At 37.3% G+C, this 23,606-nt stretch overlaps 2 protein-coding genes across 2 annotated transcripts in view; both read right to left on the bottom strand.

Annotated features, from left to right (window-relative positions):
* Positions 1–2,597, bottom strand: part of LOC136853163 (uncharacterized) — an 84,145-nt gene extending 81,548 nt beyond the window's left edge. Inside the window, exon 1 of the mRNA XM_067128494.1 lies at positions 1,500–2,597. The gene's annotated coding sequence lies outside the window, so the exon portion shown is untranslated. The remainder of the gene's footprint in view (positions 1–1,499) is intronic.
* LOC136852840 (filaggrin-2-like) overlaps positions 1–23,142 on the bottom strand; it is a 39,107-nt gene extending 15,965 nt beyond the window's left edge. Inside the window, exon 1 of the mRNA XM_067127745.1 lies at positions 21,721–23,142. Within this exon, the coding sequence (XP_066983846.1) occupies positions 21,721–23,142 (1,422 nt within the window). The remainder of the gene's footprint in view (positions 1–21,720) is intronic.
* Between the last annotated feature and the right edge of the window lie 464 nt (positions 23,143–23,606).

Consider the following 23,606-nt stretch of genomic DNA (forward strand, 5'->3'; position numbering starts at 1 on the left):
GTTGTCAGCATATGACCTTTTGTTAACAACTTTCAATATTATTTTTGCCAAAAGAGTCATTTTGCAGGTAAGAAACAACACAGGAATTGTCCTTTATATAAAAAATTTATATTCCTGAAATCATTTGAATCCCTTCAGCAAGATGTTTAACTGAGGAAGCTCATTTTCATTTAAATCATTTATGAATAATTTTTCTGGATGAGAACTTCATGTACAGCATAGTACAGCATATAGAATTTCGGTCAAAGGCCAAGCGCTGGGACCTATGAGGTCATTCAGCTCTAAAATGGAAATTGACAGTAAGAAGGTTTGAAAGGCGTAACAGAGGGAAAACCTCAAAGCAATTGCACTGTGAATCAATCGTTAGGAGAGGGTTGAGGAAAGTAAGATGGAAGAAAGAGAATATGAAAGGAGGTGCAGTAAAAGAAATGAAAGGGGTCACAGCTAGGGGTCATGGAAGGGACGCTGCAAAGAACCTTAACTAATGCCCACAGTGCACCGCACGAGGTGCGCTGACGGCACTACCCCCCCTACGGGGTACCTCTTTAAGTAGCAGAGAAAAATGTGTTAACTTCGTACGTAGCAAATGTAGAACTCATGTACTTTTTTAATGTGGTATTTACAGATCTAAGTACTTTCATGTTGCACATGTGGAGTTCGTCATTCAGTATGCAGCGAGGAACATATTTTGTTCTCTTTTATGTGGACAAGGCGAGATTCATGTCGTTTTTAAATTTTTTTTTTTTTTAGGATCTTTTTCACTTAGTGACCCCCAAAGGTTTCGACCAGGTATGTATCCACCTTTGCGGCGTGTTTAGTACAAGCCCGTTGGGGATTTCCGTAAAAACATAAACAAAAGACTATCAATATCATAAAGATAATGACCCCCCAGAAATATTAGTCCTAGTTAACGACCCCCGAAAACCATTGGGTGTCACTATCTAAGAAAGATCCTTTTTTTATTTTGCTTGAACAAATTCATTCGTTTGTGGAAGCACTGAATGGCAGAATGCGCCCCAGTGCTTGGCTCCTGAGCTAAATTTTCAGAAGTCAGTCAATTAATTCTTTTTATGCGTCAGAGGCTGAGTTACTCTGCGTTTCATATAACAACAGAATTCTGGTACTAGCGGATCTATATATATATATATATATATATATATATATATATATATATATATATATATATATATATATATATATATATATATATATATAGATAGATAGATAGATAGATAGATAGATAGATAGATTTTTAGATAGATTTTTTATTTTTTCCCATTTCTATATTTCTCATTTATGTTATTTTATTATCTAAATCTTCATTATTATTATTCTGTCATTATTTATCATGGGGGGCACGTGCCCAGTTGCCCCCCAAGTCCTGGATCCGTTAGTGAACATGGTTATTTTTTGCGACAAAGTTCGTGCTATCTAAATGCACTCTTTCATCTAATCTATGTTGATTTATAAAAAAATACACGAAAAAGAAACATTCGTACCTGTAATACTCAGCTCCCAGGAACGCCGTAATTCTGTAACCCTTGCCAATTACCGGAGGTGGCAAAGATTAATGAAATCATTCATATCCTTGATAAAAAAAAAAAAAGAATTATCGGTCGATTATATGTTATAGACAGCAGTAATGGCCATTGTGATTCATATGCACAAGGAGACAGGGAGAGTTGCACCGTTGCAATTATCACGATTATTATGCTTCCGTCATGATAATCTCTTAATTATTTTCAGTTTATGGAGGTAATTGCACTCGTTTCTGTGATGTTATATCACTGTAATGTTCATTTTGATAATTTTTTAAATAATTATTTTTCATCTATAACGTACATCAAATTTTTTCTCAATAGGTATAACAAACTTCAAATGTTTGTTTTCAGTTATAATGAAGCACAAACCTACACACTGCAGGCTGCGTTCACAAACACACAAATTACAGGGCGGGCTCTCACTTATTCGATTGCACCATTACATAATCCACCCCATTACTTCGCGAATTACACAGTGGATTGGATACTGTTCGTAATGTTTGTTCATTTCAACTTTGTCCGTTCGTTAGTTTACGGTGTAAAGATGTAATGTTGTTTAACTGTAGTAGCCAATTAAAATGCGTAAAAGAAGTTCGTCTTTTTATCGTAACTATAAAATCACTCAAGAAAAATTATAGCAAACCATATAAACACTTATAAAAACTATAGTAAACGACATACAAAAACAATCATGAAAAATGAAGTCAACAACAAAAGCACTCGCAAACAGGAGAGTCAACAATAATAAACAAAAAACAAACGAAAAAAAAAGACAAACGATAAACAAAACAAGACACGGAAGTGACGAAAACGCAACTCCACCTCACAGAGTGACTTCCACCCTCAGGGAGTAGCGGCGAGAGCGGTGTGTGGCGCAGAAGTCCTAGTTAGGAGTCATTGTCTCGGGCTTTGTGGCGCGCGCGCGCGGGAACTCACTCACCTACACCCGGCGCATATTCCCGGGCGTACACTTTGCTGCCGCTTACACATACACACACACACACACACACACGTACACAAAGTAACGCCTCCGTCCCCCATCCAAACACGTGACTGTTACGTTATCGCCACACAATTCCGATCGACCGGTTGAAACTTTTGCATCAACCGGTGTCATGATTCTTCTCGGCGCGAAGAAGAAGAGGAAGGAAGGCGGGGTGGCGTTCGAATGGCTGGCTGCTGGCTTTAACCAGCTCTAATTGACATGTATATATTAAAGATCAGCCATTATCGTACACGAGTGAATAATTATCATCTAGACATTATCTTCTATAACGTTGCGATTTAATGGAGGAAGGATAAATGCAGATAAATACGGCGAAAGTGAAATTCACCGATAAACCGCGTAGCCATCCGTGAAGGGGTTCGGACGCGATAAGATATTGCTGTTGATAACGGTGACCCATTTAAGAGCAAATCGTTATGGAGGCAAAAGGTTAATGACAGTCTTCTTGTGAGTGTGGAAGGCCTGCATGCGATGAGATGGACGTGGGAGAATAATAATAATAATAATAATAATAATAATAATAATAATAATAATAATAATAAGAGGAAGAATAAAGTAAAGGACTATTGTTGTTGTATATTTATGGCATACGCAGAATTTTAGTAATCGGTTGATGGAAGTTTAAAAAGTTTGTAGAAATTAAATAACCATATATATATATATATATATATATATATATGCAACCTGTATGCACTGGAGTAGTATCTCGTTGCGTCCAACATTAAATCTTCGAGTTCTCATTATAATATTATAATAGTTTTACTCCATGTGTATGGAATTATGTTACATGTAATTATGCATGTATTTATATATATGTATATGTGACTGTATGTGTGTATTTAGAGAGAGAGAGAGAGAGAGAGAGCAATAGAATTATTATTACGTAAGACCAGATCACGAAAATAAAGTATTTTACCGCTTAATGTTATAGATTCAGCCACATGTGTAATTTACGACGGGACAGATTGATCAACGCCCCCTGGCCATATTTTCTTGTTCAGGACTTGTCTTAGACAAAGCAATTTAGTTTAATCCCCGGATTACACTGCTTGATGGTGGCTTATCCTCTGCAACCAGGCTCCGGAATTCTAGCCCTACTTTTGTTCTTACTGATTTTTACAACATTCTATCATTTTTTTTTTTTTTCACTTTTATGCCCAGTCTTCCAGCGTCGTCGTCTTTGACCATACAAATTGTGACGCCAATTTATCAAGGGTCCTTCCTGGCTATCTTTTGCAACCAGGCTTCAGAATTTTATCCCTACTTTTGCTCTTCCTGACTTTTACTACATTCCATAATTTTTTTTTTTTTTTTACTTTTTTTCCAGTCTTGCAGCGCCGTCGTCTATGACCATACAAATTGTGACGCCAGTTTATCAAGAGCCCTTCTTGTCTCGATGTGGTCAGTAGTAGAAGCCGCCAGTAATAAGTCATTGTCCAGTTTTATGACTCTCTTATCGCGCCATGAACAAAGATAATGTGGTGATATCTTTCCATATTTCTCTCTATATTTATTTCCAATAAATTATTTCCTGAAGGCTTGGGGTTCCTAATCCCCCCCCGTCTTCAACAAAGGGAGGGTTTGAATCCATTAACATGAAATAAATAATTAAATAATTGTGGCGGAGGTTTCTTTTTTGTTCGCGGGCAAAATGTTCTCGTGAATGAATTCTTATTCCCAGAAAAGGAATCTCCCATTTTCAGTTTTCTGTAAAAGAGAACTATTATGGAGATGGCGATTTGTCTGTCCGTCCGCGCTTTTTCTGTCCGCCCTCAGATCTTAAAAACCACTGAGGCTAGAGGGCTGCAAATTGGTATGTTGATCATCCACCCTCCAGTCATCAAACATACCAAATTGCAGCCCTCTAGCCGCAGTAGTTTTTATTATATTTAAGGTTAAAGTTAGCCACGATCGTGCGTCTGTCAACGATATAGGCCAGGCCACCACGGGGCAGTGGTTAAAGTTTCATGGGTCGGGGCTCATACGGCATTATACCGAGACCACCGAAAGATAGGTCTAGGTGGCATTGATTATACGCTGTAGCGGCTGTACAGAAAACTCGATTGCGCCAAAAAGAAACTTCGGCGCGTTTTTCACTTTAATAGAGAATAGTATTTCTATACAGTAAATTATTATTTCTTCATGAACACGTTTCCTTTTCTGACATCAATTGCAATATTTCTAATAAATTTTTTTTCACAAACAGTTTTTTTTTTTTGAGTTCCATGTTTAGTAAGAAAGTAGGAAATGGTGCACATTATTGTCTCAGTGAGAATGTCTTTATTTTTCAATTAATATAAATGCTACCCAGATTTATTATTTTTTTTCACCACGGATTTTTTATTACGCAGGAAAGTGGATATATTAATATTCACAGACATTAAAATTTGCTCTGAAGGTTTTTAAAATTTCTTGTCATCTGTCCAAGCTATTTACGATTGTCAACATTGATAATATTGAAAATGATGATTATGATAAATTTAGTAAGAACTGCCCGTAACCCACTTAATACAAATGTATTGGTGTGTGTGTGTGTGTTTGCGCGCGTTCGCGTGTGTTTGTATGTGTGTACGTATGTGTGTATGTGCAGCTAAGGATTTATTGCTTCGTCCTCGATAAATCACAGTTTTATGGTAGAGCCATTTAAAAATATCAAGTCGTCAATGATTGAATCCCTGAGCTGAAATTAATTGCTTGCATTCAGTTTTTTAATTATCGTTTTCGATATATATACATATAATTATATATTTATTTATTTATATATATTATATATATATATATATATATATCGAAAATGTGTGTGTGCATATATATATATATATATATATATATATATATATATATATATATATATATATATATATATATATATATATATATATATATATATATATATATTTATTATATATATTATTCTTATTCTCAATATAATTACTGTCATTACCATTATTATGAATATTGTTATTTCTGTTTATTCAGCAACTGTGTGGAATTGCCTATTATCATTTTTTATCACGTTATCTGGTGTACCTAGATTGATGAATGTTATTGTCCCTACTGTGAATATTCTATGTATATGGCCTTGACCTAAATTAAATGTATTATTATTATTATTATTATTATTATTATTATTATTATTATTATTATTATTATTATTATTATTATTATATTGGAGGATTGCGTTTAACCTTTCTACTCTTTATGGACGCCAAACTTCCGTTCATTAAAACCTCTGGGACAGAAATCTTCCATTTTTAGTTATCTGTCAAAGAAAACGATTATGGAGATAGCTATTTGTCTCTCCGTCCGCACTTTTTTCTGTCGGCACTTTTTTTCTGTCCGCACTTTTTTCTGTCGGCACTTTTTTTCTGTCCGCACTTTTTTCTGTTCACTTTTTCTGTCCGCACTTTTTCTGTCCGCCCTCAGATCTCAAAAACTACTGAGGAGGCTAGAGGGCTGCAAATTGGTAAGTTGATCATCCACCCTCCAGTCATCAGACATACCAAACTGCAGCCCTCTAGCCTCCTCAGTGGTTTTAACTTTATTTAAATGAACACCATAATATTCTTTGGAAGCTTGAATTTCAAGTCAGTGCCCCTTTGGTGGGCTTGTTCCGTATGAATAGGTTTCATCTTCTGAACAGTAATAATAATAATAATAATAATAATAATAATAATAATAATAATAATATTTTTTGGAAGCCTGACTTTCAAGTCAATGGCCCCTTTGGTGGGTTTGTTCCATATGAATAGGTTTCATCTCCTGAATAATAATAATAATAATAATAATAATAATAATAATAATAATAATAATAATAATAATAATAATAATAATACCAAAGTTTTACTCTTTATCATATAGCGGACATTATCCTTCTACGTTTTAATACCAAGGTTTCAGGTCATCTCAGTTTAACCCTTTGATGACGCAGATTTAATTTCAAATATAGGATGACATTAGATATTTATTTTGGCTTCTGTTGTATCCAATATAACCTTTCACCGACCTAGCCCCCCTACTCTTTATTTTGGTAGGGCCAGTTACACGTTTTCCAAAAGTCTAAATTAACAGAAAAATATTGCAGGCTTTCGTCAGGTAATTGAAATGTGGATGTTGGACTCCGTAGAGTTTTACTCCCGAGATTTGTTTTCGTGAATTATTTCTCTTTGTAGTGTTATTACTTTCTCTCTCTCTCTCTCTCTCTCTCTCTCTCTCTCTCTCTCTCTCTCTCTCTCTCTCTCTCTCTCTCTCTCTCTCCAGGACAAAGGATGTGTACAAGAATCAAGATAACTGAATTCCAGTGTTGAAAAAATTATTTTTTTAAGGTAATTTACTTTTCTTGCTTTTTTCATGCACCTTAGGGGGTTAGTGCCGTCAGTGCACCTCATGCGGTGCACTGTAGGGATTGCTTTAGGTTCTTTGCAGCGTCCCTTCTTTAGGCCCTAGCTGCTATAACCTCTTTCGTTCCTTTTACTGTACCTCCGTTCATATTCTCTCTCTTCCATCTTACTTTCAACCCTCTCTTAACATTTGTTTCAAAGTGCAACTGCTAAAAGGTTTTCCTCCTGTTACACCTTTCAGACCTTCTACTCTCAATTTCCGTTTCAGCGCTGAATGACCTCGTAGGTCCCAGCGCTTGGCCTCTGGCCTGAATTTTGCATTCTATTCTTGCTTTTTATATGAAGATTATACCGTTTTTGTTTTCCAGGCGTCCACGTAGATTTCTACTAGTGTTATTTACGATGGTGTTCCCGGCAGTAGAGCACAATGTGAGTATTCAAGTCAGTTTTCAGGTATTTTCTGCGTTATTTTCATCTCCGCCAAAAACGCTGGGTCATATGAGGTCATTCAGCGCTGAAAGGGATATTGAGAGTAGGAGGTCTGAAAGGCGTAACAGGTGGAAAACCTCAAAGCAGTTGCACCGTGAAACAGTTGTCAGGAGAGGATGGAAAGTAGGCTGTTCCAGAGAGAATATGTTCCACCCCCATCTGGAGGTACATTAAAAGGAATAAAATGGTTGCAGATATATACAGTATAATATCCATATTTATATGCATATATATATATATATATATATATATATATATATATATATATATATATATATATATATATATATATATATATATATATATATTTATATGTATGTTTATATATGTATATATATATATATATATATATATATATATATATATATATATATATATATATATATATATATATATATATATATATATATATATATATATATATATATCAATGTAACAGTAATCATACATTTGAACGCTATCCTCACTTATCATCTTATCATCTTAAACATTTCATACATGCAAAACATCATGATATTACCTCATAAAGCAGCTGAACAACGAACTGGTATTTGTATGAAATAACGATTTTTTCCTGTTACTAATAATCACATAATAATCACTTATAGAGAAACTGGTAGCTATAATAAAGAAGTAAACTTCGGCGCACTCGAGTTTTCTATACTGCTTATGATACCGTATGAAAGTTTCAGCCAGGGCCCTTGAAATTCTTAGCCGCGGCCCATGAAACTCAGCCACGATCCGGTGGTGGCCTCAGCCACGGCTCACGAAACCTCTTAGCCGCGGCCCATGAAATTCAGCCACAGTCCGGTGGTGACCTGTCTTGTTGGTACCTATAGCGTTGCCAGACGCACAATCATGGTTAACTTTAACCTTAAATGAAACAAAAACTACTGAGGAGGCTAGAGGGCTGCAATTTGGTATGTTTGATGATTGGAGGGTGGATGACCAACATACCAATTTGCAGCCCTTTAGCCTCAGTAGCTCTTAAGATCTGAGGGCGGACAGAAAAAGTGCGGACGGACAGACAAATAGTCAACTCCATAATAGTTTTCTTTTACGGAAAACTCAAAATAGCACAGAATGTCGGTAATTAAATTGAATCCATCTGCAATAAAGTGTAAATGTTAGGAAATCTCAGCAGATGGGTAGAATTAAATAAAGTAGTTATTCATAGTGGAAACAGGTATAACAGAGAGAGAGAGAGAGAGAGAGAGAGAGAGAGAGAGAGAGAGAGAGAGAGAGAGAGAGAGAAGTCAAGATTCCATTTAATGAGAAAATATTTCTGACAATACACAACATGCACTCACATTATATATATATATATATATATATATATATATGTGTGTGTGTGTGTGTGTGCGTGTGCGTATGTTTGTGTGTGTGTTATGCATTCAACGTTGCATATGTGAATAATTACTGTGCCCATTCCACAAAGGCGGTAAAGATGTTCATTGGACTCATATACTTTACTAACACGTGACTCTCTCTCTCTCTCTCTCTCTCTCTCTCTCTCTCTCTCTCTCTCTCTCTCTCTGGATAATAATTCGTTACATCTTGTAACAGACGGACAATAATCACAAATATCCAATAATACCTATAAGAGAAAAATAGCATAAAAATATTGGTAATAAATCCTTGCGCAGTACAGAGTAATTGAGAGAGAGAGAGAGAGAGAGAGAGAGAGAGAGAGAGAGAGAGAGAGAGAGAGTCACGTGTCAGTAAATTATGAGTCCGAGGAACATCTGTACATCTGCACTTGTCTTTGTGGATTGTAAACAGTTGTTGCTCACAGCTGCAACGTGGATTGCACACACACACACACACACACACACACACACACACACACACACACACACACATATATATATATATATATATATATATATATATATATATATATATATATATATATATATATATATATATAATGTGAGTGTGTTTTTATGTTGACAGAAATTTGTGTCAATTAACCAGAATCTTCTCTCTCTCTCTCTCTCTCTCTCTCTCTCTCTCTCTCTCTCTCTCTCTATTGGATAATTTCTTCCATTTCGAGTACAAACTTTATTCTGCTCTGTCATCTACTCTTTATTGCAGATGGATCTAATTTAATTACGGATATTCAATGCTATTTTATTAGTTTTATATTTTGGAGAAGGCTATTTGTCTGTCCGCCCCCAGATCTTGAAAACTACTGGGGCTAGAGGGCTGCAAATTGTTATGTTGATCATCCACCCTCCAATCATCAAGCATACCAAATTGCAGCCCTCTAGCCTCAGCAGTTTTGATTTTACTTAAGGTTACAGTTAGCCATAATCGTACGTCTGGCATCGCTATTGGTACCAACAACACAGGGCACCAACGTTCCGTGGCTGAGAGTTTCATACAGCATTATACGCTGTACAGAAAACTTGTATTAGCAAAGAGAGACAGACAGAATAGAATATAGAATTTAGGCCAGAGGCCAACCGCTGGAACCTACGAGGTCATTCAGCGCTGAAACGGAAATTGACAGCGAAAGGTTTGAAAGGTGTAACAGGAGGAAAACCTCGCAGTTGCACCGTGTAACAATTGATAGAAAGGACGCTGCAAAGAACCTTAAGTAATGCCTACAGTGCGCCGCTTGAGCAAGCCTTTAGCAATTATAATTAACCCCTTTCGTTCCTTTTACTGTACCTCCGTTCATATTCTCTTTCTTCCACCTTACTTTCCTTAACCCTCTCCTAACAATTGATTCACAGTGCAACGGCTTTTGAGGTTTTCCTGCTGTTACGCCTTTCAGACCTCTTTATTTTCAGTTTCCGTTGCAGCGCTGAATGACCTCATTTGTCCCAGTGCCTAACCTCTGGCCTAAACTCTGTATATTCTATTCTGTTCTGTACATGAAATCTCTGACCAAAGTCTCCGTCTCTCTCAACGTCTCAGAAATTGATGACTTTGCAATTTCGCATTATTATTATTATTATTATTATTATTATTATTATTATTATTATTATTATTATTATTATTATTATTATTATTATTATTATTATTATTCAGAAGATGAACCCTATTCATATGGAACAAGACCACCAAAGGGGCCACTGACTTGAAATTCAAGAATCTTCCAAAGAATATCAAGGTGTTCATTAGGAAGAAGTAAGAGGAAGTAAAGGGAAATACAGAAAGAAGAGGTCCCACTTATTAAAAAAGAAAAAATAAATGAATAGATTAATAAATAGATAAAAATGTATTAAAATGCAAGGAGAATAGCCTTAGGGCAGTAATGCATTGCATCTTCGCTTGAACTTCTGAAGAAGAAGAAGTTCCAACTGCACGACATCCTCAGAAGGGAGGCTGTTCCACAGTCCAATGGTCTGAGGAGGAATCAAGGACCTCTGGAACTCTGGAGAAGTTCGACATCGAGACATTGCTCTATTTATTTCACGCCTGACTTCATTATGTCTTAACTATGACTTAATTACGTGCATGATATACTTAATTGGGCTATTGATCTGAAGCCTTTATTACAGATGATCTTATGAGACATTTCGTTCATAAGTCGTATTTCAACTTTCACATTCACAATTGATCCCTGATCCCATTCATCTGCCGAGAGCGAAACTAGATTCGCTGAACAGCAGAGCACCAATATGCTGTCAATGTTTAGCCTCGCTGTCGAACTTGTCCAGAGTCCCAGAGGTCCTTGATTCCTCCTCACACCCTGGACTGTGGTACAGCCTCCCCTAATGCTATTCTTCTTGCATTTTGATGCATTTTTGTCTTTGTTAATTTATTAATTTTTTTTTCTTTTTTATTAAGTAGCCCCTTTGGTGGAGATTGTTCCAATGAATAGGTTTCATGTACTGAAATAATAATAATAATAATAATAATAATAATAATAATAATAATAATAATAATAATAATAATCACCATATTCTTTGGGAGCTTGAATTTAAAGTCAGTGGCCCCTTTGGTGGAGATTGTTCCATGTGAATAGGTTTTTCTACTGAATAATAATAATAATAATAATAATAATAATAATAATAATAATAATAATAATAATACACCATATTCTTTGGAAGAATGAATTTCAAGTCAGTGGCCCCTTTGGTGGGCTTGTTCCAACGAATAGAGGTCAACTAATAATAATAATAATAATAATAATAATAATAATAATAATAATAATAATAATAATAATAATAATAATAATAATAATAAAATCTATAACTCATGCTGCACTTTGAGGTACGAGCTTGTCATCAATATATTGCTTTCGCATTATGCAGCGTTTTGCAATTCGCTTTTGCCTGCTCATTCATTATCTAAAACGCCTCTTACAGCACACTGACTCCGCAATGCATTTTGCACAAGCGCTGTAATATTTATTGGCGTTATTTCGCCAAACAAATTTCATTCGGTTAGATCACTGAACTTTTCATGTCGCTGCTAAATTGTCCTTGAACATTTACATTCGCCCACCTTTGCAGCTGACATTGAATAGTTCAGACAACATTTACGACGGGAAAGTCAGTGTAAATAAATAACCTTTTTACGAGATGTCACTGAATTAGGGTAGATGCGATTTCAGATCAATATTGTCAAGATAGCTTGATTTTACCTCAGCTCATACGTCTCGTAATGAGGTCTTAAGCGAATTTTATCCCGATGAGTTCATTTAACGTCGGCATTTACAGTCATAACTCCGAATTCGAACGAATTTTGTGGCGATAGAAATTTATGGATTTTCTTCGGTAGTTTCCGGGATAATGACAGTTTGCCTGACATGATTTAAGACCGGTATTAAAAGCAGTGCGAAGGCCTTTATCTCACTTTCACCTGCGCGAGAATTTCACGCTGCACTTTCCCAAATGTAGAATTGGAATAGAATATTGAATTTAGGCCGAATGCCAAGCTAAGCTGGGACCTATGGGGTCATTCAGCGCTGAAACGGAAACTGACATTAAGAAGGTTTGAAAGTTGCACTGTGAGGTGTGGGCGGGTTGGTAGGGGATCAGGAGGGTAGGGGGAGACATGACAGGCAGCGCCGGGTTCCAGAGCAGCGTAGCACGCGCCATCAAGCTCGTAATTGTAATAATCATAATCTCATCATCATCATATCATCATTGTTGTTATGGGCAATGCCAAGGTTATTTTCATCACTGCTGTGATGGTGCTATTGATTGTTAATTGTTATTATGAAAATGTTGTGACCAATGATAATGACGGTTATTATTATTATTATTATTATTATTATTATTATTATTATTATTATTATTATTATTATTCATAAAAATCTCATAACGGCACGAGTCACTAAAATGGTGAAGAAATCCACAGTGGTGTAGATGCATAAATATATATTTCTAAAATATACATTTACATATTATTATTATTATTATTATTATTATTATTATTATTATTATTATTATTATTATTATTATATTATTATTATTCATACCATACCTTCGGAATTATTCACTGCGATGCAAAGCCACTATGTCACTTATCCCACCTATAATATTTGATACATTTTAAAAAATATTTTCGGATTGTACCGTAATGACTTCCAATTGCAATTGCGCAGTTTTGAACAACACAGCGCCCACACGGGAGATCGTCCCTCCCCCCACCACCCCACCCCTCCCAACAATCAACCAAGACACACACATCCACACCCACACACACACACACACACACACACAAAATTATAGTTCAATACGACCGCACCTGAGGCTTGTTCCGCGGTCAGAGTTCTGTATAATGGATACGTTTGAAAAAGCTAAACATCTGGTGTTGTTTGGTATTATAAGGTCGTAATTTACTTAACTGCTCGTTTCTGGTGGTTTAGTTGACTGTTATTTATCTGTTTATCTGTTTATTAATTTATTTTTTTCCTTTTTTAATTAGTGGGATCTCTTCTTTCTGTATTTCCCTTTACTTCCTCTTACTTCTTCCTAATGAACACCTTAATGTTCTTTGGAAGCCTCTTGAATTTCAAGTCATTGGCCCCTTTGGTGGGCTTGTTCTATATGAATTGGATTCTTCCGAATAATAATAATATTATTATTATAATAGTAATATTTGTGTCTCTGGGAACTTGCTTAAAAACAAGGTCATGCCAATAATAATAATAATAATAATATTAATAATAATAATAATATAATAATAATAATAATAATAATAATAATAATAATAATAATAATAATAATAATAATTAAAAATACTCATAGTAGCAGGAGTCTTGACATGGAGAAACAATTCCACAGTTATGTATGAATACATTATTATTATTATTATTATTATTATTATTATTATTATTATTATTATTATTACTCAGAATCTACAGAAAGTCTCACCTTGCCGAGGGAACTTCCGCAGAACAGAAAGTCACACACAAAAAAAAAGAACGATAAATGTCCCAACGCTTGCAAGTAATATTAAAACTTCTCCACCATATTGTCCCATATCATACGTCTCTTATAGTTTATAGACACAATGACTAACCAACTAGCTATTTAATTACTTCTAGGTGAAGCGGCTGAATAGCGGATAATAATAATAATAATCTTTTGAAATCGTGGACTGCTTTCCTGGTAGAGTTATTGGTGCGTTGTGGCTTCAAATCTAGGCCGTCACGCAACTCACGTGGGTCGCTGTTCCCAGGCTTAGAACTTTCCGTATCTCCTGGAAATCGTTTATTTCTGTATTTTTCGTGATTGTACTTTCTTTGCAGTTTTGTTTCTCCATGTATTATCTCTCTCTCTCTCTCTCTCTCTCTCTCTCTCTCTCTCTCTACATACATACATACATATATATATATATATATATATATATATATATATATATATATATATATATATATATATATATATATATATATATATATATATATATATATATATATATATATATATATATATATATATATATATATATATATATATATATATATATATATATATATATATATATACAGTATATTCCTTCATACGTTTCATGATTCATAATCACATCATCAGGAATTCTATGGAAAATGAATTTTTATTAATAAAATGGACTGAACATCCAAAACTGAATTAAATCACCATAAAAATCAATCAGTAAAAAATAAATCACTTCAAAATCGTAAACCTAGAACACATTTCAATTCACATTTCACTTGTCCGCTGGTGCAGTGGTTAGTGTCGTGGCATGCCACTCAGATGTCGCGGGAGGTTCGCGTCTCCCCCAGGGCGATGAAAAATCACTGGCTCTGCATCATGATCAGTTACTGCCGCAGTGTGAAGGGGTCTGCTGCGGTGGGAGGTTGGAACCAACATATTCTTTGGAAGCTTAAAGAATTTCAAGTCAGTGGCCCCTTTGGTGGGTTTGTTCCATGTGAATAGGTTTCATTTACTGAAATAATAATAATAATAATAATAATAATAATAATAATAATAATAATAATAATAATAATAATTCACTTAAAGTATAAAATCGTATTACACATGGACGCACTTACATGCGGTTACACAAAAAAGGAAAAAAAAAAAAATAAAAAGTTGAAAATAGACTCAGACAGTAACACTTATGTAATGCCACGTAAGAACAAGTAAAAAATGCGCTGGAGTTTCCTCGGCGTAATCGAGTTTTCTGTACAGTCGCTACAGCGTATAATCAAGGCCACCGAAAATAGCTCTATCTTTCGGTGGTCTCGGTATAATGCTGTATGAGCCGCGGCCCATGAAACTCTCTACCGGCCGTGGTGACCTGTGTTGTTGCGTTCCCAGAAGCACGATTATTGCTAACTTTAACCTTAAATAAAATAAAAACTACTGATGAGGCTAGAGGGCTGCAATGTGGTACGTTTGATGACTGGAGGGTGGATGATCAACACACCAATTTGCAGCCCTCTAGCCTCAGTAGTTTTTCAGATCTGAGGGCGGACAGAAAAAGTGCGGACGGACAGACTACAAATAGCCATCTCCATAATAGTTTTCTTTCACAGAAAAGTAAAAAGGACAAATATATCAACTATATGACGAGAATTAAAAAGAAGAGGGCGATAGACCAGGGGGCATTCATCTAGGAAGTGCTCCTGTAGGGAACACATTAGCCATGCCCTCTATCTTTTTACCCCGTAGGGGGAATAGTCCCGTCAGCGCGCCTCACGTGGTGTACTGTAGGCATTACTTAAGGCTCTTTGCAGCGTCCCTTCCTTAGGCCCCTGGCTGCAACCCCTGTCATTCCTTTTACTGTACCTCCGTTCATAATCTCTTCCTTCCATCTGACTTTCCCCCCCTCTCCTAACAATTGTTTCCTAATGCAACTGCGAGGTTTTCCTCCTGTTACACCTTTCAAAACTTCTTACAATCAATTTCCCATTCAGGGCTGAATGACCTCTGAAGTCCCAGTACTTGGCCTGTGGCCTAAATTCTATATTCTGTTCTATCGTATCTGTTTAAAAAGTTATTTATTGAATTTAAAGGCCGCGTCCCGCACTGACAATTCTGGAAACGATTCAGAAAAACAGGGCGATCAGAACTGCAGTGTACAGAATCAGGATTAGGGATTAGGGAATAGCTTGTCAAGAATAATGTTGATAGTTTCTCTAGCGGGAACATTTGTAAATGGTGACTTCACATCGAGGCTAGTCTTAAACTAACCGGAGTGCCTGACACAAGATACAGTTTTTGAATTGTTCTGAGTTTTTCAATGTATGTTGGTTGATAGTCAAGGATTCCACAGTAGGGATACAAGGAATTTTGCCAGCTTATGTTATTATTATTATTATTATTATTATTATTATTATTATTATTATTATTATTATTATTATTATTATTATTATTATTATTCAGTAGATGAAACCCATTCATATGGAATAAGCCCACCAAAGGGGCCACTGACTTGAAATTCAAGCTTCCAAAGAATATTAAGGTGTTCATTAATAAGAAGTAAGAGGAAGTGAAAGGGAAATGCTTATTAAAAAGAAAAAATACTACTTATTAAAAAGAAAATAATTAATTAATAGACAGATAAATAGATAAAAATGTATTAAAATGCAAGTTCCAATTGCATGACACCCTCTGGGAACACTGTAACGTGGCAAGGACAGGGCGAAGCGGAACGTTGGTGTTGAGAATTTTTTTTTGGAAGAAGACCCAGGGCAATGCCCTGTGATATCGTCTACTGTTATGTATGAATATACCTAGCCCAGATGTAATTTGGGAACATATGTTGGATCCACCAGGCGGCCTTTGAGGGTAAGAGCAGACTCCCAAAGGCAGGTGAGTCATACAATAGAACTGGCTGTCGACTGCCCAAGTCCAGAATTATCCAGTGTAAGAAATGATGCCACCAAGTGCAAAGCTTCTAAAGTGACTGGTCAAGCACAAAACCAACAAAATCTTCTGATATTTGAATCTCCAAATATCAAATTGAGCGATGCTTTGTTCCACACCCAAAGTACTACGTCTATTCCATTGCTCCTGTCAGAGTTCGTTACTCCTTGTACCTATGATCTGCTTTATTGTACAAGTTTGTTATTTTCAACGTTCTGGGTTTTTTAAGCGTTTTATGATTTTATATATTTTGTTTTCAAAGTGCTCTTGTGTAACCATATATACTGTAAGTGTGTCCACGTGTAACATGATTTTATGCTTTGTGTGAAGATGTTTAAGTGTGTTTTAGTGTATATAATTTTTGAGTGAATTTTCTGTAAAAGAAAACTATCGAGATGGCATTCTGTCCGTCCGTACTTTTTCTGTCCGCCCTCAGATCTTAAAAACTACTGAGACTAGAGGGCTGGAAATTGGTATGTTGATCATCCACCCTCCAATCATCAAACATACCAAATTGCAGCCCTCTAGCCTCCTCAGTAGTTTTTATTTTGTTTATGGTTAAAGTTAGCCATAATCGTGCTTCTGGCAACGATATAGGATAGGCCATCACGGGGCCGTGGTTAAAGATTCATGGGCCGTGACTCATATAGCATTATAACAAGACCACAGAAAGATCTATATTCGATGGCCTTGATTGTACGCTGTAGCGGCTGTACAGAAAACTCGGTTGTGCCGAAGAAACTTCGGCGCATTTTTTACATGTTCTATTGTGTATTTATTTTACTGATTTTTATGGTAACGTCATTCAGATTTAGGTGTTCAGTCCGATTTATTAATTCATTCATTTTCCCATAGAATTCCCTGATGATGTGATTAAGAATCATGAAACTTAGGAAGGAATTGAGAAAAATTGTGAATCTTTAGTGCATTTACACACACACATATTTACATATATATATTTATGTATATATATATATACACTATATATATATACACACATATATACTGTATACACATACATACTGTATATATATTTATGAAAAATTTTTTTTCACTTTTATATGCTGGGGATAATTTTATGTAATTATTTTCATATCAGAATCTGTAATAAAGTTTAACATGGATTCATGCTGCAATTACAGATAGCTCAAATATAAACTTAATCACAAACAGTCTCAGGCATTTAATGGAACTGATTTTTGCTGGTTTAAAATATCACAGGTAAAATACTGTAAGGTCTTCATTCATGTATAAATACGCAGGAATGTGAAAGTTTTTGAGGATCTGTACTGCAAAAGGTAAATTGATGAGCGTGCTTAAAAATTTTATGATGGAAACGAGGCATGCGTGAAAATACTAAAAGAGAGAGTGACTGGTTTGCTGTGAAAGTGAGTCTGGGGCGAGGGTGTGTCATGTCTTCATGAATGTTTAGTATGATGCTTTACATATTCATGCTGGCAGCTGCACGAATTTTATATGTTGATATGTTTACTTGGTGTTATATTCCGCGTGCAAAAACAAAACAACTTTTAAGAGAACGGATGATGGAAGTAGAATTGTGAAGAGAAACTGCAGAGTTTAGGAAGGGATTCTGAAAGTGTATTACCAGTGGTGGAAGTTTTCGGTTGATCTAAACAAGGGTTAAGGTTATGACCGTCAGCGGAAGCCGTGAATGTGGAGCGATGATTCACACAGCAGGTATCCGAATCAGAGAGTATATGAGACAAGGGAGGCTGCAGGGTGTGTGCAAAAGATTGAGAAGGAAGTTTAAGTTTAAGTACCTTAGTTTAACCAGACCACTGAGCTGATTAACAGCTCTCCTAGGGCTGGCCCGAAGGATTAGGCTTATTTTACGTGGCTAAGAACCAATTGGTTTACCTAGCAACGGGAGGTGAAATGGGGACAGCTATGGTAGATTAAACCTATTCACATGAAACAAACCCACCAAAGGGGCCACTGACATGAAATTCAAGCTTCCAAAGAATTTGGTTTCAACCTCCCACTGCAGCAGACTCCCCAACACTGCAGCAGTAACTGATCATGATACAGAGCCAGTGATTTTCATCGCCCTGGGGGAGACTCGAACCCGCAACATATGAGTGGCATGCCACCACGCTAACCACTATACCAGCGGACCAGCTTAGCATGAGTAGAAAGATTTCTCAGAGTGCAGATAGAGCATTTAGATGGTTTGGTCATTTTGAAAGAATGGAGGATGATAGGTTGGAGAAAAGAGTGTATAATTCTGATGCATTAGGATGGAGGAGAGGCAGACATGCTAGATAGGTGTCATGGGGGAAAAATTGGAGAGAAAGGGCTTCAATTTCCTGGAAGCAAGTAAGACAAACATGGACGATGCTGTGTTTCAGAAGTAGAGGTTTGAATATGGCAGTGACCATAGTGTTGATTTCTCCAGAGCCACCTCTGGCAGGAAAATAGCTTAATGCTGAACAGACCACAGATACTCAGAGACATATCATCTAGAGCAGTGATTCTCAGACGACAGATACTCAGAGACATATCGTCTAGAGCAGTGATTCTCAAACTACAGATACTCAGAGATGTATCGTCTAGAGCAGTGATTCTCAGACGACAGATACTCAGAGACGTATCGTCTAGAGCAGTGATTCTCAGACGACAGATACTCAGAGACGTATTGTTTAGAGCAGTGATTCTCAGATGACAGATACTCAGAAACATATCGTCTAGAGCAGTGATTCTCAGACGACAGATACTCAGAGACATATCGTCTAGAGCAGTGATTCTCAGACGACAGATACTCAGAGACATATCGTCTAGAGCAGTGATTCTCAGACGACAGATACTCAGAGACATATCGTCTAGAGCAGTGATGCTCAAACTGGGTGCCGTGGCACTCTGGGGGGGTCGTGTCACAGGCAGTGCCTAGGGGTGCCGGAAAAGTGTCATGAATTTTGTCTTAGCCAGATCATCTCAATGAACATTTGTAAACAAAAAGAAAAAAGTTTGCAGAAGTCTTCATATAATTATTGTCAGTGTGCCTACTCTGATATATTAACATATATATACATACATCTTTTTTATATATATATATATATATATATATATATATATATATATATATATATATATATATATATATATATATATATATATATATATATATATATATACGCTTAAAGGTGATTATCATTTTTATGTTAGTCTGCATTCAAACGCTTAAGTAAAATTGATGGACCTTCCCTGACGGCCCACATTGACCACTGAGTGACCCAAATTGAGGAACCATCAACGCCCAGCACTCTGACGTTCCCAGTACTTGGTCTATCATTCCTAGGTGTATTAGAATCTAATGGCATTTTTAAGGTTTCTTTTCACATGTAAATTTTTGTGTAACGTGTTGACAGATGTTGGGGGTACGTGCGGGATCTCTCTCTCTCTCTCTCTCTCTCTCTCTCTCTCTCTCATAGTCTTCAAGACCTCACAATTGGTTTTATCTCTTGATATATGAAGACCAGTATTACCTCAGGAAACAGATAGATAAAAGAAGTAAGTGCAATGGATATACATATATATATGTATGTATATATACATATATATGTATATATACATACATCGTTTGTATGCGGATGGGTGTAGGAAAGGCTGTCCATCCATTGCAATTATTTTTTTTTTAATTTACCTGTATCCTGATGTTATATTGGCCTTCATATTTCACGACATAAAATCAATTATGAGGCCTTTAACATAATGAGAGAGAGAGAGAGAGAGAGAGAGAGAGAGAGAGAGAGAGAGAGAGAGAAACATACATATGATAATTCTGCCCACGTAACGACTGTAATTTCATGTTAGAGGCTCGTACAAGTGAACGTACTCCTCAATTTAAACCCTGACACGAAATGTAAATCTTCGATACGTCAAAAATATTCACCGGTGACGCAAATGGCACCCACGTAGATAACGCCAAGATTGAGTTATGGAATTCTGTCGCATGGCGTCACTACGCAGGTATGCCTTTTTCTCACTCGTGGATCTACAAGGACTGATAAACATATGCTTTTCTCCAGTCACGTCAGAGAGGAGGCTATTTCATGCCACTTTTAAGATTTTAGTTTTCTGTAAAGGAGAACTATTGTGCCGGCTTTGTCTGTCCGCCCCAAATCTTGAAAACTACTGAGGCTAGAGGGCTGCAAATTGGTATGTTGATCATCCACCCTCCAGTCATCAAACATACCAAATTGCAGCCCTCTAGCCTCAGTAGTTTTCATTTTATTTAAGATTAAAGTTAGCCATAGTCGTGCTTCTGGCAACGGTAGAGGATAGGCCACCACCGGGCAGTGGCAAAAGTCTCGTGGGCCGCGGCTCACACGGCATTATACCGAGACCACCCAAAGATAGATCTATTTTCGGTGGCCTTGATTAAACGCTGTAACGGCTATGCAGAAAACTCGATTGCGCCGAAGAAACTTCGGCGCAATTTTTAATTCTCCATTGGGTCTGGTCATTATGTGAATGGGTGACCGTTAATGAAAACCATTGCCACCGGCACGCGAGCTTCCTGACAGTCTGTGAGGGTATGGTATGGGCTAGCAACTGCATCCTGGAATTGCCGAATATGCCCCAGAAACCCACGGTACATCGATACCTTAGTACCCCTTGATAGCACTTTAGCACCACGCAGTTCAAATAGCCTCGACCCTAGGTATTATTATTATTATTATTATTATTATTATTATTATGAAGATGAAACCTACCCATATGGAACAAGCCCACCAAAGGGGCCACTGACTTGAAATTCTGAAGCTTCCAAAGAATATTAAGGCTTTCATTAGGAAGAAATAAGAGGAAGTAAAGGGAAATACAGAAAGAAAAAAAAGAAAAATTAATAAATGCATAAATAGATAAAAAAGTATTAAAATGCAACAATAATAGTGTTAGGGTAGTAATGCATTAGCGTGCAATTATTGAAACCCCTTTCTCCTCCTCCCCATTTCCTGATTGCATTTAATGATCCTTAATGATTTTGGAGTGAATACGCTTAAGCCCCGATGAGTTTGACTCACGCCAGTTTGAAGGTTGAGGAGAAGTTCCGCAGTTAACAGAAGTGTGGTGTTTGACCTTGCTTGACCCCTGTGATGTTTGACCTTCCTTGACCCCTGTGATGTTTGACCTTCCTTGACCCCTGTGATGTTTGACCTTGCTTGACCCCTGTGATGTTTGACCTTGCGTGACCCCTGTGATGTTTGACCTTGCTTGACCCCTGTGATGTTTGACTTTGCCTGACCCCTGTGATGTTTGACCTTGCTTGACCCCTGTGATGTTTGACCTTGCTTGACCCTTGTGATGTTTGGCCTTGCTTGACCCCTGTGATGTTTGACCTTGCTTGACCCCTGTGATGTTTGACCTTGCTTGACCCCTGTGATGTTTGACCTTGCTTGACCCCTGTGATGTTTGACCTTGCTTGACCCCTGTGATGTTTGGTCTTGCTTGACCCCTGTGATGTTTGACCTTGCTTGACCCTTGTGATGTTTGACGTTGCTTGACCCTTGTGATGTTTGACCTTGCTTGACCCATGTGATGTTTGACCTTGCTTGACCCCTGTGATGTTTGGCCTTGCTTGACCCCTGTGATGTTTGACCTTCCTTGACCCCTGTGATGTTTGACGTTGCTTGACCCTTGTGATGTTTGACCTTGCTTGACCCCTGTGATGTTTGACCTTGCTTGACCCCTGTGATGTTTGACCTTGCTTGACCCCTGTGATGTTTGACCTTGCTTGACCCCTGTGATGTTTGACCTTGCAGCCCCTGTGATGTTTGACCTTGCTTGACCCCCTGTGATGTTTGACCTTGCATGCCCCTGTGATGTTTGACCTTGCTTGACCCCTGTGATGTTTGACCTTGCCTGACCCCTGTGATGTTTGACCTTGCCTGACCCCCTGTGATGTTTGACCTTGCTTGACCCCTGTGATGTTTGACCTTGCTTGACCCCTGTGATGTTTGACCTTGCCTGACCCCTGTGATGTTTGACCTTGCCTGACCCCTGTGATGTTTGACCTTGCTTGACCCATGTGATGTTTGACCTTGCTTGACCCCTGTGATGTTTGACCTTGCATGACCCTGTGATGTTTGACCTTGCTTGACCCCTGTGATGTTTGATCTTGCTTGACCCTCGTGATGTTTGACCTTGCTTGACCCCTGTGATGTTTGACCTTGCCTGACCCCTGTGATGTTTGACCTTGCGTGACCCCTGTGGTGTTTGACCTTGCTTGACCCCCTGTGATGTTTGACCTTGCTTGACCCCTGTGATGTTTGATCTTGCTTGACCCCTGTGATGTTTGACCTTGCTTGACCCCCTGTGATGTTTGACATTGCTTTACCCTTGTGATGTTTGATCTTGCTTGACCCCTGTGATGTTTGATCTTGCTTGACCCCTGTGATGTTTGACCTTGCATGACCCCTGTGATGTTTGACCTTGCTTGACCCCATTCATTCGAGGAGAGGTTTCCCCGCAGGGGGTAGCGCCGTCAGTACACCTCATTTGGTGCACTGTAGGCATTACTTGAGGTTCTTTGCAGCGTGCCTTCGGCCCCTTTTGTTCCTTTTACTGTACCTCCTTTCATATTCTCTTTCTTCCATCGTACTCTCCACCTTCTCCTCGCAATTGATTCATAGTGCAACTGCTTTGAGGTTTTCCTCCTGTTAACCTTTCAAACCTTTTTACTGTCAATTTCCATTTCAGTGCTGAATGACCTCATAGGTCCCAGTGCTTGGCCGTTGGCCTAAATTCTTTATTCAGTTCAATTCAAGATGTTTCCAAGAATCCGGTTCACTGACCAAAGCTTATGTAACGTTCATCCCTCTGACACAGTAACACGAGATTTTAACCCTAAATGCATAAGTCATGACAGGATATAAAACATTTATCATGTAAAAAATCATTTCTGTGAAGA

Source organism: Macrobrachium rosenbergii, chromosome 26, assembly GCF_040412425.1.
Source record: "Macrobrachium rosenbergii isolate ZJJX-2024 chromosome 26, ASM4041242v1, whole genome shotgun sequence".
In the NCBI taxonomy this organism is placed as follows: Eukaryota; Metazoa; Arthropoda; class Malacostraca; order Decapoda; family Palaemonidae; genus Macrobrachium; species Macrobrachium rosenbergii.